Source organism: Myodes glareolus, chromosome X (assembly GCF_982192425.1).
Source record: "Myodes glareolus chromosome X, mMyoGla1.1, whole genome shotgun sequence".
Lineage (NCBI taxonomy): Eukaryota > Metazoa > Chordata > Mammalia > Rodentia > Cricetidae > Myodes > Myodes glareolus.
The window spans coordinates 144,136,155-144,153,537 of NC_142053.1; the positions used below are offsets into that span (position 1 = coordinate 144,136,155).

Consider the following 17,383-nt stretch of genomic DNA (forward strand, 5'->3'; position numbering starts at 1 on the left):
ATTGTTTATACTATTGGTCAAAGTGCTAATGATAAGGGAACCACACTCGATGAGAAAAGCAAGTGAAAAATGTAAAGTGAAACATTTGTGTCCATTTGTGTTTACTCACTTCATGTAATTATATATTTTACAAGAATGACATCCCCTGGAGCTGAAGATACAGGCAGTTCTGAACCACTTGATGCGGGTACTGGGAACCAAACTCAGGTCTTCTGAATGAGCAGCAAGTGCTTGTAACTACTGAGCCATTTTTCCAGCCCCAGTCCCATTATTTACTTTTTAAAAAATATTTATTTATTTATTTATTATGTATACAATATTCTGTCTGTGTGTATGTCTGCAGACCAGAAGAGGGCACCAGACCCCATTACAGATGGTTGTGAGCCACCATGTGGTTGCTGGGAATTGAACTCAGGACCTTTGGAAGAGCAGGCAATGCTCTTAACCTCTGAGCCATCTCTCCAGCCCCCCATTATTTACTTTTTAATTGTTTAAAAGTTGATCAATGAGTCAGGCAAATGGGCTGGAAATGTAGTTCAATTGGCAGAGTGCAAAGAAAACCAAGTGTGGTGGTGTCTGTAATCCCATTTGAATGGTGCAGGCAGGAAAATCCAGACTTCAAGGCCATTCACTCACTACACAGTGAACTCAAGGCCAGCTTGGGCTACAAAAGACCCTGTCCAAATACAAAACAAGTGCTGACCAAGGCCATATTAGTTCAACAGTGGAGGACACACAGGTTGGGAATGGACTTTAACATTGCAAATAAATAAACATCTAGAAATTTAAAACTACATTTTCGAACGGCATAGAGACAAGTGGGGATCTGGAATAATGGGATTGCAACAGGAAGAAACGAGGAGTATGGATATAGGGTAGATGCATTCCAAGCAAAGGGCATACATGTAAGTATGAAGTCCTAGAGACAAGTGTGCCTGCTATACTCAAGAACAAGTAAAATTGTTCCTGTTGTGAGAGGAAGGGTAGGAGAGTAAGTCAGTTAAGTGACAGACCTGATGTCTATCCTAGCAATGAGGTCTTTAATGGCTGACTAAATCCTTGCCAATGAACCTTGCTTGAAAATCCTAACAGGGAAGGAAGGGAGAAGGGAAGGCTGAAAGGCCGACCAAGGGAAGCCCAGAAGAGGCAAGGAAGTTCCTTCATCCAGTGTAAGTAAGTCTCAAGAAGGCCTGCAGCAATATTTGGGATAGATATAGGGAATCATTTTCTAGGGAGAGGAATGAGAGGTTAAATATGTGCTTGGCAGTTGGCCATGTAAAAGAGCCTAGTAAGTAAATAAGTCTGTGGCGGGTAAGATGAGGTAATAGAAAGGTTTCAAGAAAACCCAATCAAGGGAGCATGTAAGCGAATGTTAGGGTGAGGAAGCAAGAAGCTCCGCCCAAGCCAAAGTTCCTAACAGCTCTGTATCTGACCCTGCACCTCTTAAACGTTCGCCTTTCCTCTCAGCCTAGGTTCAACCACACCAAAAGGCTACAGGAGAACCTGATAAATGGTTAAGGGAGGGACCCAACTGAGTGAGTGTTCTTTGGGCCAATTATATTAGGGGATATTCAGAAAAATTCTGAGAGGCGCTCAGAACAAAAAGGCGAGCCCGAAAACCAATAAAAAACCGTGCAAAGGACGAGGCAAGCTGAGGGGAAAGCGAGATCACGCCCCTTTAACTTTGCCACGCCCCTCATTCTTGCTCAGCCTCACCACAGGAAACAAGTCTGATTGGCTGAGCGACAAATTTTAAAGGGCGGGGCTACATACGTTTCACAGTGGGTAACGAGCTAGAAGTGGAGGGAGGGCTGCAGGGCGGGGCTTGATTGTCCTATCTAAGGGAGGAAAAGCCAATGATAATTCAGGACACCTCGCCTAGAAAGTCATCTCGAGCCTTTAAATTCTTGTTTCCTGAGGCACCACAAAGGACTAGAACTGCTAGGCTCACCAGTTCTTTTCCTCCTTGCAAAAGTCCCGTTTGCTACCATGAGGGTGTACCAAGTGAGACTGTAGGGGAATCAAAAGGTAACTGGTACGCCGGGCTACTGGCTGCTACTCACCTTGATGCTATTAAAATTCTGGCAAGATCAAGACTGACTACTAACCCACCTCTACATACCCCTGGCGCCGTTCCGGGGCCAACGCCACATTCCCTGGTGGGCACGCAATGGCCGCACCCCCTTCCGCTGCAGACAGGTCTTTTGGTACACTCAGTCCGAGGTGAGTCTCCTCCTTCTTCCTTTCCAGCGCGTGCGTGCGCATGCGCGGAGCGCGGCGCGCGCGGCTGTTGGGCCGCTGGTTGTGGGGCCCTGGGATCCGCTGCGTCCCCGCGAGCAGTTCGCTTTGAGTCGCGAGCAGCCGTGAACACCCGGATTCCAGCGGGCGCTTGCGAGCACTGGAGCATCGCCCGCAGCGGCCAAGCTCATGGCCGGCTGAGCGGGACGCCGCCTCCGCCTCAGCCGCCGCCGCCGCCGCCGCCTCTTCCTCCTCAGCCGGCGGCGGCCCGGGCCCAGCAACCATGGCCGAAGACTACTGGGACGGGCGCCTGCGGCGAACTGGAGGAAAAGGAGGTCGCGCGGCCTCACCCCGGGCCGCCGCCCCAGGCGCCGCCGCGCCGGCCCCGAGGCTCTGAGGTTACTCGCGCGCCCCCTCCGGTGAGCGTGTCCTCGATATTTAGGGTGGGGGATGCTCTTACTAGAGAACCAACCCCATCCTTGGCGGTGCTACGACAAGAGTTAGGGGGTTCTGGGCTGCTTGGCTGTTAGGTGCCCCCTCCCCTTCGACTTTCCCAGAATGCACCGGGGGGTCATTTGGGTCCTCCCTGACCTTGGCCCCGCCCTGGGCCCCTGTCCTGGGAGCTGAGGATGGGAAATATTGTGGATGCTAAGGGGGAGAAGGGTGATTAAAGGACTAGAGTTATGGGAGTGGATTGATGAAGTAGTCGTGAAAGACTCGAGGTTGCTAAGGGGGTAGTAAAAACCCTTGCGACTGTGTAAACCTTCAGGCCCAGTGAATGCTTATGGAAGGGGGTTTCAGGGCCATGAGGGACGTGAGGATGTAAAACGGGGTTGTGTGTAAGGGCAGTTCCAGAACATACTAGTGGAGGCCAGGGCCGCAAAGAAGCCCAGTGTAAATGGAGAAATGATGGTAGAAATGCCATAAGGTGTGCCAATAGAATCGGGGTTCTGAGGCCCAGTGTGTGGTGATGAGGGTCAGGAGCGTGTTAATATTGTGTTTGTCCACGGGGTTAGGGATGGCAGCTTTTCTGGATCCGGGGTGTGTTCGTGGAGGTAGTTGAGTGTGTGCTGATCAGGGTGGGTCATGGTGGAAAGGGTATATAGATGTTGTACTAAAGCTCTAGGTAGTGTGGAACCCAGTATATGCCAGTACAGGCAGAACTGTTGAAGGACCCGAGGGTGTGTGTAATGGAGCAGAGTGTTGGAAGGCCTGTACTCCTGGCTACCAGAAGAGAGCATACATATCTATGGGAGAGTGCCAGTAAATGAAGTATAAAGAGCTCAGCACAGCAAGACTCAAGGTGAAGTGTGAAGGCAGAGAATGTGACTTTCCAGAAAGTGTGGGGTAATACTATATATGAAGTTCTAGAGCAGTAGTTCTCAACCTGTGGGTCACGACCCCTTTGGGGTCACATATCAGAATGCTACATATCAGATATCTGCATTACAGTTCACAACAGTAGCAAAATTACAGCTATGAAGTAGTAATGAAAATACTAATTAAGCAGTAATTTGAGGTTGGAAGTCACAACATGAGGAACTTTTTCTATTAAAGGGTCACAGCATTAGGAAGGTTGAGAACCACTGCCCTTGAGGCTGTTACTGTGACTTTAAAACCATACAGACACTTAAGGTATGCTTTTGGGAGAAGAAAGCATGTAGTAAAATAATGTGATGAACATCAAAACCCAGTGAATACTGTGTTCTTCCTGTCCGTGGGCCACTGAAGTGAGCTGATTCAGGGAGTTCTACAGGGATAGAGTTTGGGGAATGGGAATCTAGTGTGTGGTGGGAGGAATAGAGCTGTGAAGGAAATCGACTGTGAACCAAAGGGTTAATAGTGTGGAGTGGTATTGAAGCAGGGGGGCCTGGAATAAGTAAGTGTGCCAAAGTGAATTGACACCAAAGAACTGGTGTATGTTAATGGGGGTCAGGGTTAAATAGAGGAACTGTAAATGAGGGTCAGTCTCAAGGTATACTAATAGGGAATCAGGACTCCCTGAGGCCCAGTATGTGCTAGCAAGGGTCAAGATAGAGTGAAGATTCAGTTTGTGCTGAGGGGAGGGACAGTGTAGTGGAAGTACGGGACAGAAAGTGTGTTATGATGTACACAACTGTGAAAGTAAGGGCTAGAGAGATGGTTCAGCTATTAAGAGCTTTTACTACTTTTCCAGAGGACCTCAGTTCAGATTCCAGCATGCACATCAAGAGGCTCACAACTGTGAAGGAGCCTAAGTGTGAGCAAAATTGGTCAGGAATTGTACAAGATTCACTGTGTACTGATGTGACTCAGAGCCATGTGAATGTCCAGAGAATGCTAATTTGGGTCAGCTCTAGAACACCTTGAGTGCATGTTAATGAGGATCAGAATCCAGAGGAGACACTATGTTATTGGGGTAGGACAGTGCTACAGAGAGGCTAACAAGTATCTAGGCTAGGAAGGGACTCAGAATGTGGTAGAATGTGGTGGTGACAGGAGTTGTTTAAAGGGGACAAATACAAGCGAACAATTTTGAGTGCTGAAGGGAGTTAGAGGTGAAAAGAGAAATCATGAGTGTTTTAGAAGTTAAGATGTAGTGAGGGCCTATAGAGGTCAGGGCACAATGGAACATGTTGCCATATTAGAGTATGGCAACTGTATGCTCAGTGGTTGGAGTTAGTGTGTCCTTGCTATAAAAGTAGCCTGGGGACGGGTGAGTGTGTGTTTAAGGGGGTACCAAGAAGAACAAATACCATATAGTTGTGGAATTCTAAGTCCTGATTCTTATTCCTTCACTTATTCTGAAGTCTATAAGCTCAGAAAACTGAAATTATGGTATTTAAGTTTTGCAGCTCATAAATGTTTAAGTGTATCTGTTTTTAGGGGTCTGCTCCCTCAAATGTTGTATAACTGTCTTAAAATCCTCCAAAAGATGAATTCTGGAAAATGACCAGTCATTGAGAGTTCCAGTTAGAGGTCATGAATTAATTCATAACTCCCTCTCTAGCCCTCATTTTCCTAACCCCTTACCTTATTCCTGTCACCACACACAAAATAACTGAGTAGGAGTGTCATATGGGGACAAAGGGAGTCTTTGGCTGCTTCTTGGGCCTTAGATCCAGTGTTCAGTCTCTAAGGTAAGGATTTTATGGTATTCTGGGTTCTTTGTGGGTGGATCTTACCCTTATCTATCTGAGGTTTCTTCTGCTAGGTTTGGCTTTGCCTCACCTTCTAGAGGTGGTAGTCAGAAATGGGAGGGGAACTGCTGTGGTAAGTAAGTACTTTGTTTCAAGGTAACAGATAAACTATTTCTCTTCTTGAATCCATCCCTGGCCTTATCCTCAACCTCCTATCTAGCTCTGCTTCCCTTGGGCCTTGGGCCATCTTCAAGCCCTGCTGTGAGTACAGATGGTTCCTGAACCAGGTCTTTCCCCCCTCCTTGCTGATCCAGGAGGAAGCAGGGGAATGCCGACCTAAACCTTTTGGTGGCCCTATTCCCTTCAGCAGCCCATCTAGGTCATCTTCCTGTCAATTCTAGCATCCCTTTGCCTTCTTTGGGGTAGTCTGTAAATGTCTGGGACTTACCTCAATAAAAGTTGGTCCTAAGCTCTCGGCCCCTTTATTCACTGCTTCTTTATGTACTTTTTGAGTTTCTACTCAGTGTCAGTCACTATTCCAGGTTCTTAGGATATAGCCATGACCTCAACATATAGAAATTACCCTGGTGGAGGAGTAGACCTTCTAGTAGCAGTGGTCAGAAGACAGTAAAAAGAAAAGAAACCAATAAGTAGATGATATTATTTCTTTTTTTTTCCTACACAACATTTCTTGAAGATGATTATTATTTCTGAGGTGGTGGTGAGAGCTAGGGGACACATTGGCAAGGTGAGGGAGCTCAAGATGACTGAGACTTTAAATAAGATAACTCATGAAAGCCTCATGAAAAAGATGATATTTGAACAATGGGCTGTAGAGGACTGGGAGTGAGATGTTTTACAGTCTGTGAAACAACCAGTGTACAGATCCTGAGGTATAAACTGCTGGGAGTGGTACAGAACCACAACTAGGAATGATCAAGGAAGAGGTGAGACCAGATAAGTAATAGGAATGAATGAGATATATATAAGACATGGGCCACAGTGAGGACTGCTGTGTTTATTTGGGATGATAAGGAAGATCTGGTATATATTCTCTAGGAGAAAAGAAATATGACCTGGCTTTGTAAAAATCTGGGTTTGGAACCTGTCTAACAGCCATGAGGATAACTGGTGTGTGCTGAGACATACCCCCACCACAACTCCAGTGGTTGGGCCTCAGCAGCCCTCCCCCCATTTGGATAGAGAAGTGGGGAGATCCATTAGTCACCATGACAGTGGTTGCTGGGGAAGGAGGGAGGGTCCCTGTGGGCCACAGAGAGCTTTCTGCCTGGCAGTTGGGGGCAATGTGGGGCTGGTGCCAGCAAAACATGCCAGTCTATGGGCGTACCCAGGACCTTGACACTAGTCCTTGGGTTCTAACTGAACCCCTTGTCCCAGCTGTGGCTGCGTCTGTCACTACGGCTGCACCTGAAGATAGCTGCTGTGGAGTCCTATGTTCCCACAGTGAGACTATTGCCCTAGAGACCAACAATCTACTGAGTGGACCCTTGCCCTCAGCCAGCCACCCAAGTCTTAGTACCCAGGTAGACTACTTAGGGGTGGTCTAACAATGACAAAGGACCCTATCCATGCCAAATTTTCAAGAATCTGTAGTGATTGAGTGGGCACTGACATGTTCTTGGTTGTTGTAGTCTTTCAGGGGCCCGTGATAGTCAAGAAGATGCTAATGTGATCCCCATTTCTATTCCTATCTCCTGTCCAGGTTGCCATGGATCGGATGAAGAAGATCAAACGGCAGCTGTCAATGACACTCCGAGGGGGCCGAGGCATAGACAAGACCAATGGTGCCGCTGAGCAGATAGGCCTGGATGAGAGTGGTGGAGGTGGTGGCAGTGACCTTGGAGAGGCCCCTATCCGTGTTGCCCCTGGGGAACTTCGCTCTGGTCGGGGCCCACTCAGCTCTGCACCAGGTGGATCCACTTTGATCATTCTCTCTCCTTGCTCCCAGATACTTCCAGTGTGTTCCTTAGATTTGTTTTTGTTTTCCTTTTTTTCATTTTCTCCTCCTCTCCTGTCATCCATTTCTAACACTCTTTCTGTACCTCCTTCTTTGACTTTATACTCAGGCCCAAGGAGGAGGAATGGTACCTAGCCTATTGTAGCTACTCCAAGGCTGTCTCTGCCTTTTTCCTGAACTGTGGTGGCCCTGTCAGTCTCGTTGGGTCTGTCTTTCCCTGGGTCTACCTTCTCAGGGCTCTTGGCAATGCCTATCACCACTAGCCTTCTGACCTATGGGCAGCTACCATCATCTTTGATGGAGTACTCTACTAGATGACCATGCCCCTTCTGTATCTATCCTGGGCCTACCTGGATATCCTAGTCTGCTCTAGGGACCATGTACATACACTTGGATATAATGAAGGAGTGTATTATATTGGGGGTGGGAGGGAGTATTCTTGACTCCAGTGGTCTTACTTTTCCCTCTCTCCACCACCAGAGATTGTATATGAGGACATGAAGATGGGGTCTGATGGGGAGAGTGACCAGGCTTCAGCCACATCCTCAGATGAGGTGCAATCTCCAGTGAGAGTACGCATGCGCAGCCACCCACCTCGCAAGATCTCCACTGAGGTGCTTGATCCCTGTCTCACTGATGGAAGAGTTGAAGGATGGGGTTGTGTTTGGGGAGGTGGAGCTTATGATCATGCTTCTCTTTTATCTTGGCTGCTAGGACATCAACAAACGCCTGTCACTACCAGCTGACATCCGGCTGCCTGAGGGCTACCTTGAGAAGCTGACCCTCAATAGTCCCATTTTTGACAAGCCTCTTAGCCGGCGCCTCCGCCGTGTCAGCCTGGTAAGCATCTTTTTATTTTCTTTTTATTTTCTTTTTTTTTTTTTTTTTTGTCTACCACCTATCCCACTCTCCCAGAGCCCTTCTCCAACCCTGCTTCAGCATACCTCCTCTACCCCCACAGTCTGAGATTGGCTTTGGAAAACTGGAGACCTATATCAAGCTGGACAAGCTGGGTGAGGTGAGACTGTCAAAAGAACCATGGTGAGGATGGGGGTCAGTATGAACTCCATGCAATCTCATTGCACCTCTGCTGTTGTACTTTCTCGCATTCCAGGGTACCTATGCCACTGTCTATAAAGGCAAAAGCAAGCTTACAGACAACCTTGTGGCACTCAAGGAGATCAGACTGGAACACGAAGAAGGGGCACCCTGCACTGCTATCCGGGAAGGTACAGACCCCGTCTTAGACTTTCTTGACTCCATGGCACACACAGTCTCTATGATGAGTGAGGACAGAGACTGGGGTTTTTTTGGACTGTCTCTCCTCACCTGTGCAACATTGTGGCCTTCATGAGAATACATACCATCTACATTCCCAGGTAACAATCAAGAGAATTAGGGATCTAAATGGATCAAGGAAGGTCAATTAATTGCAAATTATGGTGTTTGTTTTCATTCTTCGAGCACTCCTTAAAGTGTTAGAAAGTCACATGGAATAGATTTGAATTACACACAAAAAAAGGTACAAATTCCAGCCTCTGAACTTAGGTTTGAACAAGGCCTCTTCCCAGAGAGCAAAAGCAGATTGTAAAAATGTGATGTCACAGGCCGGGCGGTGGTGGCACACGCCTTTAATCCCAGCACTTAGGAGGCAGAGGCAGGCTGATCTCTGTGAGTTTGAGGCCAGCCTGGTATACAAGAACTAGTTCTAGGACAGACACCAGAGCTACAGAGAAATCTTGTTTCGAAAAACCGAAAAAAAAATATGGTGTCACATGAAGTTGGGCCTATAGTCTCATGCTCTTGCTTAATACTCTTGTCTAAACTTTACTTTCTACACTTGGACCATTGAGACACACCTACTTCTTAGCATATCATAGATCAGAGCTAGATGCTCTGAGATATTACTTTAAACTGCACAGGGAAAGAAGGAAACCCTTACGCTTATATCTGTCTGGTTCTTGTCTTTATTTTGAAGATGGGGCTCTCACTCTTGCTCTATTTTGACCCATACTTTCTACAGTGTCCCTGCTGAAGGACCTCAAGCATGCTAACATCGTCACACTACATGACATTATCCACACAGAGAAGTCCCTCACCCTGGTCTTTGAATACTTGGTAAGGTTGGATAACAGATAGGCCCCAGGGAGAAGGGGAAATGACCAGGGGACATAGTATGTGACTCTTGTTCCTGTACTACCTCTTTTGTCCTCAGGACAAGGACCTGAAGCAGTACCTGGATGACTGTGGGAATGTCATCAACATGCACAATGTGAAAGTGGGTGTGGGACAGAAAGCAGGGTTAGGAGGGATCCCCAACTTACCCACTCATTGTACAGATCTCCCAGAAACAGCCTTTTCCTGTATGATGTTTTTGCTGGGAGATCTTTGGGGGTATTAGGAGTCTGTCATCTTTTGTATGATAAGAGGTTGGACTCAGTGTCTGTTGGGAGGGATCAGTGCCTGCCTGCTGCCAGGGGATGGGCTTGTGGGTATCTTTTGACTTCTGCCTGCCATTCCTGGGTCTACAGCTGTTCCTGTTCCAGTTGCTCCGAGGCCTGGCCTACTGCCATAGGCAGAAGGTGCTACACCGAGACCTCAAGCCCCAGAACCTACTCATCAACGAGAGGGGAGAGCTCAAACTGGCAGACTTTGGTACCACCAGCCCCCCTTCCTGCTGACTCCTCAGCCTTATTTTCTAAGCAACTCAACTTCCTTATGACCAACAAGCCTCATGACCAACCAGCCTCATTCTCCTCCAGCCTCTCCAAACTTTGATTATGACAGGCATTCTTAGTCCCAGTTGTTCTCTGGTCCAATCTTTGCCCACAGCTGCCTCATTCAGCTGCTTCTTCTTTTTCCCCTCTCCCAGGCCTGGCACGTGCCAAGTCAATTCCTACTAAAACATACTCCAACGAAGTGGTGACACTGTGGTACCGGCCCCCCGACATCCTTCTTGGATCCACAGACTACTCTACCCAAATTGACATGTGGTGAGAAGAGGTGGAAGTGTGGAAGGGAATGACTGCCCAGCCAACTGTCCCCTACTCATGGTGCCTTTCCTGCCCAGGGGTGTGGGCTGCATCTTCTATGAGATGGCCACAGGCCGGCCCCTCTTCCCAGGCTCCACAGTGGAAGAACAACTGCACTTCATCTTCCGAATTTTGGGTGAGGAAGTTTGTGCCTAAGGAACTGTGGGGACATGCAGGGAGGACCTGACTTGTCTTGTTAACTCATGTTTTGTACTAGGAACCCCAACTGAGGAGACATGGCCAGGCATTCTATCCAATGAGGAGTTTAGAACATACAACTATCCCAAGTACCGAGCTGAGGCCCTTTTGAGCCATGCACCCCGGTGAGGCTGATGGGTAGGTGGATTTAGGGGCCAGGGTATCTGAACTTAATGTAAAGTGCATCCCCTTATCTTTATGTTAGACTTGATAGCGAAGGAGCTGACCTCCTCACCAAGCTGCTGCAGGTGAGACCATCTTTTGAGGCCAACCTTAACGGGTGGGGTTCCAGGTGTTGGGACCTTCCCCATGGGCAGGCTCTGGAGGAGAGCAGGTCAAGAGACCTATGTGTTGAAAATACCAATATACTCTCTTTTGTCCAACTCAGTTTGAGGGTCGCAATCGGATCTCTGCTGAGGATGCCATGAAACATCCATTCTTCCTCAGCCTGGGGGAGCGGATCCACAAACTTCCTGACAGTGAGTGGAGATGGGGAATGGATGGCTCAAGTTGGAGTTGGGGAGCAGAACCATTGGGATTTAGGGTGCTAGTTTGTACCATCTCTAAGGCGGAAACAGCCTCGTACATGTGGCAGGTTGTATGTATTAGGAAGAAATTTTGTTTTTATCTTGGAGTCCTTCCACTTTTTATGAAAATTCTCATATAGTACATATAGTTGCAATATCCAAAAAAAGTCTACACTAGTTTTTGCGAACTAAACACCCATGTAATTTTCAGACCGTTCAAAGCCAATGGGAAAGTTCCCTTGTAGCTTCCTTATATTGTCTTTGGCATTCCAGGTCCCTTCCTGGAATAATAGAGCTAGCTGGGGGACTTTGGATTTGGGAGATTCTTTGTTGAGGTAAGGTTGTACTAGATGTTAGTGTTCAGGCTTCTGTACTGGCCTGTCCTTGGGGTTCTGACAGGAAGCGTCCTCAACTGCAGCCACTAAGAGCACCTCCTGTGCACATTCACTGTGTTCCCTTTAAAAGGGTCCTGCCCACCTCCCATCTTTTCCTCTTTCTGTCTCTCTTCTCATTTCTCTTCTCTTTTCCTACTCCTGTCACTAGAAGATAGTCTCCCCATTCCCCTCCCCACTTTTTCCCATTCCCTCCCCCACCATAGCAGCCCCTCCATGAGAACCCTACCGCATGGCATCTTTCTCTTGTCTTTTTTAAATTAAAAGACTAGGTAGCCCTGACTTGTGGTGGTATGGTTTTTTTGAGACAAGTATTACTGTGGATCAGGTAGACCTTAGGCTTGCTACATAGCTTAGGATGACCTTGAACTCCTTTTCTTGCCACCACCTTCAAGTGCTGAGATCAGGTTGCATGTCACCACACTTGACTTTCTTTTTTTGAGACGAGACAGGGTTTCTGTAGCTTTGGAGACTGTCCTGAAACTAGCTCTTGAAGACCAGGCTGGTCTCAAACTCACAGAGATCTGCCTGCCTCTGCCTCCCGAGTGCTGGGATTAAAGGCGTGTACCACTACCGCCTAGCCATACTTGACTTTCTATAAAGATTTTTAAAAGCCTCATTTTGGTGGGCTATTATTTTTATTTTGGGGGCAGTCTTAACCCTTTCACTGTACTGCCTAGGCTATCCTAGAATTGTGACAATCCTGTCTCGGACTCCTAAGAATTGAGATTACAGGTTTGAGCCACTATGCCTGGCTTAAAAATCTCAACACACAGCAGACAGAGGAATGTGAATTTCTGTAAATTCAAGGCCAGCCAGGTCTACATAGTGACTTCCAGCAGAGCCAGGGTTATAAGGACCATGTCCCAAAAATAAAAGTTCATTACACAAAAATTGATCACCTTTCATATCTACCCACAGAATTAATGATTCAATCCCAAGCCATCACCTTTCTTGTAGATTTGTAGGTAGTAGTTATATTGGCATTATCATACCTGATAAACTTAATACTATTTGTCTCAATGAGTAGTCCAGTAGTAAGTAGTCCATGTCCCATCTTCTTTAGTTATAGACATTTTGATAGAAGAAAGTCTTAAAGAAGGAGAAACTTGTTCTAATTCACAGAATGGGGTGGGCCATATAGGGTTTTCTTCTGGGTAGACACATGGATCATCTTCTACTTACATGTCTCTATGTCTCTTCATCCACAGCTACTTCCATATTTGCACTAAAGGAGGTACAGCTACAAAAGGAGGCCAGTATTCGGTCCTCTTCTATGCCTGACTCAGGTAAGTGTGACCCTCCCCATCCTCTTGCTCCACCTATCTACCTGCTTGCCCACTAATAGCCATTCATTCTGTTTTCTGCTGCAGGCAGGCCAGCTTTCCGTGTGGTGGATACCGAGTTCTAAGCCAAGTTCTAAGCCACAGACCAAGGTCCCAGCAGGCAGCAGCTGGGGGGATGCCACACCCCTCACAGGGCAGTCCCCATCTGCAGCCCTTCCTGCTTGTTGCCTGCCTACTTGCCTGAGCCACACTTTCTTACCAACTTGTCCCCTGCCACCTGCCTAAACACCCAACCACTGGCCTGTCAACCATTGGCCTGTCTGCTGGGTGCTAACAAAGCTCTCACCACTAATTTGCTTGATTGTGTCTCTGTCTTAGTAGTTGCCGGCGGACGGAATGGCCATGTCAGTCTCTCACATTGAGGCTAGGCCTTCCCCTCTTCATCACGTTCTCCCACAGGACCACTACCCTATGGCCAGCCAGAGGTTTGGAGCTAGCCCAGGCCAGGGCTCTTGATTGACTTTGACTAGAAGGTGGTGATGGCCTTGGGTCTGAGGCATCCTCTGCCTGCGTTTCCACCTGTCCCATCTGCCTCTGTATGGGACTTCTTTTTTGTTAGTTTCTTTCCTTATTTTTTGTTATTATTTTAAATGAGGTTCTCACTTTTTAATGCAATATCTCTGTATACAGACTGGTTGGGCCCTACTTCCTGAGTGTTGGCCTTCCTACAGTATTTTGTGCAATGAAGTCCCACTCCCAGCCTTTCAGAGGCAGGGACCCAGACCCTATTCAAATCCAACCATCACTAGACCCTGGGATTGACTATGGGAAAGCATGCCTCAGCCACTTTTCTTCCCATCTAGTGTCCCCAGCTGTAGGGGGACCTGAGAACTAGCAGAGACTGGGAGATGGACATTTTGGGGGTCTATTATTCCCTCCTTCAGTCCTGTAGCTGGGGCCTCCTTCCTTCTCAGGGTCTCCCCAGCCCAGCTCTGCCTAGCCCTCCTGCCCTGTCCTACTCGGTGCTGTTGAGTAGGGGCTCTGCCAGGAATTGACCAGCTTAGTGAGGAGCCATATATAGTATGTATATGAGCACAAGCAGGGGAACATGAGTGGGAGCTTGTGCCTGGTTGTTATATCCCAATCCCTGGGAGGGTAAAGCAGGGCAAGAACAGTCTCCTGGATGGATGGTTTGCTACTCTTCCTCCACCCTAAGCCTTGGGACCCTTAAATGGGGTGGGAGGGCAAGGGAGGGTGCCCTTCTAGTGGGGTTTGGGGGGATTGGGTTCCTGAATGCATCATAATCGCTGTATGAAATATTAAAAAAAAAGTCTAAAGTGAAAAGTCTGGTTGTAAATCATCATAAAGGCAAGGGGGCTCAAGCTCAGTTGATTACTGGGACCTTGGTGAATTCATATCTGGTCCCAAGAAGCATTGGGAAGGAGTTTCTGGAAGTGTGGTAGAACTGTGAAAAAAACTTTGGAGGAATTGCACATAGAACGGAAGTTTGAAGAAAGTTAAAAGGCCAATTGGGGAGATTTTTGACTACTGGTTATATAAAGGAATCCTTTAATATAGACTTTAAAAAGGTCAGTAGTGAGGTCATACTGCCAGAAGTTTGGACTACTAGTTTCTGGAAAGTCTTGAAGTTGTTTACATGATGAAGTTTTCAACAGCCTGAGCTTTGAACATGGTTCAGTTGGTAGCAAACATGCTTGCTATTATGTAATCTTGAAAGCCTGAGTTCAGGTTACCAGCACTCATGATTAAAAACCTGGGTGTAGAGGCTGGAGAAATGGCTTAGTGGTTAAGAGCCTGCTCTTCCAAAGGTCCTGAGTTCAATTCCCAGCAACCAAATGGTGGCTCACAACCATCTGTAATGATTTCTAGTACCTTCTGGCCTGCAGGCATATATGCAGACAGAATAAATTAATTTTTTTAAAAAAAAAAACCTGGGTGTAAAAAAAAAGCTGGGTGTAGTGGGCACTTACAATCTCAATACTGGGGAGTGGAGACAGGATCCCTGGACTTGCTGGCCAGCCAGCCAGTCTGAAAAACTGTTGAACTTCAGGTGAGGCCCTGCCTCACAAAGTGGAGAGTAATTGAGGATGGCATCCTGTTCATCTGGCTTCCACATGTAACTTTGCACAAAAAGTGGCACAGCCTTAATTTTCTCTGTCCATGAATAATACTCCATCCCACCATCTTGAGAAAAACCAAGAAGAGAAACAGAAAAGGGGTGGGCAAGGCCAGGCAAATGCAAGTATTAGCAAGCCTAGTGGCTATCTGGGAGCACAGCAGTGGTGACCTAATGAACCTCTTAATTACTGTCCTTGTAAGCACTTAGAAATCTCAATTTGAAACTACAATGGTTGTCCAGTTCCAGAGTTGGAAAAGTAGTACAGATGGTGGTAGTACACACCTTTAAATCCAGCATTCAGGAGGTAGAGGCAGACAGATCTCAAAGTTTGAGGCCAGCTTGATATACAGAGGGAGTTTCAGGACAGCCAGGATTACAAAGAAACCCTGTCTCAAAAAAAAAAAAAAAAAAGTAGGACACATTCCTGTTCCCTGTCAGTTTTGTAATGGATAGGATGTCTACAAATTCTTCAGCAAACTTCCTATCCCCATTCTTGAAATTGGTATGGGGTGAGATTGGCCTCTGGAAGGCAAAGAAACCAGCTCTAGGATGGGGAGGAGCAGATTGCAGAGAGGCAATGAAAGGAGTCGATTCAGATGGGTTTAAAAATCAGCTATCTAGTTGTGCCAAACTCCCATTTCAATACTATGTTCTTTGGGGGTGGGGAGCAACTTAAAGGAGTTCACTCTTTTTTTCTTCAGGGCTCATGCAATGAAGTTGTGACCTCATTTGTGTCAGGTTGGATTAGAGTAACAGACACCCTACCATCACTATCAAAGTCCCTACAGAAGCTCACTGAAAATAAGAGGTAAATTAGATCATTGTGAGAGTGAGGAGAGTTGAAATGTGCAAGCAGGCATGTATGCACATGGGTTTATGTAGGTATGGAAAGACAAGTCTTAAAGTCTGTTCTTGCCTGTATATACTATTAATAGTGAAGGTAATCACTAAACCAGCGCCAAAGCCATGATCTTGTGAACTTTGTGGGTTGTTGGCAGGTGAGGACAGCCAAAAGAAAAGTAGGTAGAGAGGTACAGAGAATTAAAGTCATCACCAACCTATAGGGCTGAGAGCCCTAATAGAAAAGGGTAACGGCCTAGTAGGATGCTTCTCAACCAGAGACAACCTTCCCACTAGAGGACATCTGGTAATGACTTGGAGGTACACAGCATTTGTCCTGAGGGTTGCCACCGCTTTCTAGAAGTAGAGATCAGGGCACAGCTTAATATCCTGTAGTGCTTACCACAGCAAAGAAATTAAAATAGTGCTGAAGTTAAAGTCTAGCATAGAGCCTGGCACACCTGTAACCTTGTACTCCTAGCACTTGAAAGGCAGGAGGACCACCATGAGTTCAAGGCCAACCTGAGCTTCATTGAGACCCTATTTCAGAAAAACACCAAAAGAAGCCTTGGCACTTTCAGTGGTTCTCAAATGTTTTGGCTTCAGATTTCCTTTATATAAAGGTTGAGGACACCCAAAGAATTTTTGCTTATTCCAAAGTACTCTCTGGGTAATTCCATTATGTATAAAAATGAGAGCGAAGATACTGCAGAAATAGTTTTGACTTTATGAAACCCGGAGGTTTCTTAAGCTGATAGCCTGTGACCACAGTTTGAGGATCTGTCTGGCATTTAAAGTCACAGTTCTGCAACTAGGTCTGCACTGTTACAGCACATTCTAGCTGGGGACTAATGATTTGACATTTTTGGCTCTCAGTTTCTCCCATTGTTTATCATGACCCAAAAAAATACAGTACCTGCCATCATCTAAACCCAACAAGTCACTTAAACCGCGCAAACTGGTATTATGCCTCCAACAAATGTGGTTTAGTGCATCAGATTTGTCTGATGAGTAACTCTAGTTCAGGAATCCACACTTTGGAGGCTGATGCAGTTGGATCAAGGCAAATCAGATGCCAGCCTGGGCTTCATAGAATTGGAGGCAGTTCTGGGCAGTTTAGCAAAGGTCCTGTCCAAAAACAGACAGACAGGCAGGCAGGCAGGCACGCACACACGCACACACACACACCCTAGTTCAGGAAGGCAAGCCTTCCAGTTGTTACGACTCTCAGGAGCTGGTAAACTTTTTGAATTTGAGTTAAAAGAAATTAGAGCCAGGCAGTGGTGGTACAGGCCTTTGATCCCAGCACTCAAGAGGCAGAGACAGAATCTCTGTGAGTTCGAGGCCAGCTAGAGAGCGAGTTCCAGGACAGCCAGGGATATACAGAAACCCTATCTCGGAAAAACTTAAACAAAAACAACGAAAATAAAAAAGTTAACTAGTTTACTCTATGTGTATGAATGTTTTCCCTGTATGCATGTATGTGCAACTTGTGCATTCCTGATCTCCTGGAATTGGTGTTTTGGATGGTTGTGAGCCACCATGTGGGTACTAGGAATTAAAGAGCAACAAGTGTCCTTAACCGCTGAACCATCTCTCCAGCCCCTACATTTGGTTTTGATGGACAAGAAAG

The 17,383-nt window shown here is 46.8% G+C and overlaps 1 protein-coding gene across 3 annotated transcripts; it reads left to right on the top strand.

The window, feature by feature from the left end:
- The first annotated feature begins 1,841 nt into the window (after nucleotides 1-1,841).
- On the top strand, nucleotides 1,842-13,122 carry Cdk16 (cyclin dependent kinase 16). 3 transcript variants are annotated; one of them, XM_048461341.3, is made up of 16 exons: nucleotides 1,842-2,657; nucleotides 7,081-7,288; nucleotides 7,816-7,949; nucleotides 8,050-8,175; nucleotides 8,297-8,353; nucleotides 8,450-8,564; nucleotides 9,359-9,453; nucleotides 9,551-9,613; nucleotides 9,867-9,990; nucleotides 10,208-10,328; nucleotides 10,406-10,503; nucleotides 10,585-10,690; nucleotides 10,771-10,813; nucleotides 10,954-11,044; nucleotides 12,696-12,773; nucleotides 12,858-13,122. In XM_048461341.3, the coding sequence occupies exons 1-16, from the start codon at nucleotides 1,857-1,859 to the stop codon at nucleotides 12,893-12,895; spliced, it is 2,298 nt and encodes a 765-aa protein (XP_048317298.2). In that variant the 5' UTR covers nucleotides 1,842-1,856; the 3' UTR covers nucleotides 12,896-13,122. The 3 variants fall into 3 exon arrangements, with proteins under 3 accessions (XP_048317298.2, XP_048317299.1, XP_048317295.2); XM_048461342.2 differs by having other exon boundaries at nucleotides 2,085-2,223; XM_048461338.2 differs by lacking the exon at nucleotides 1,842-2,657 and adding an exon at nucleotides 6,647-6,901.
- The last annotated feature ends 4,261 nt before the right edge of the window (nucleotides 13,123-17,383 follow it).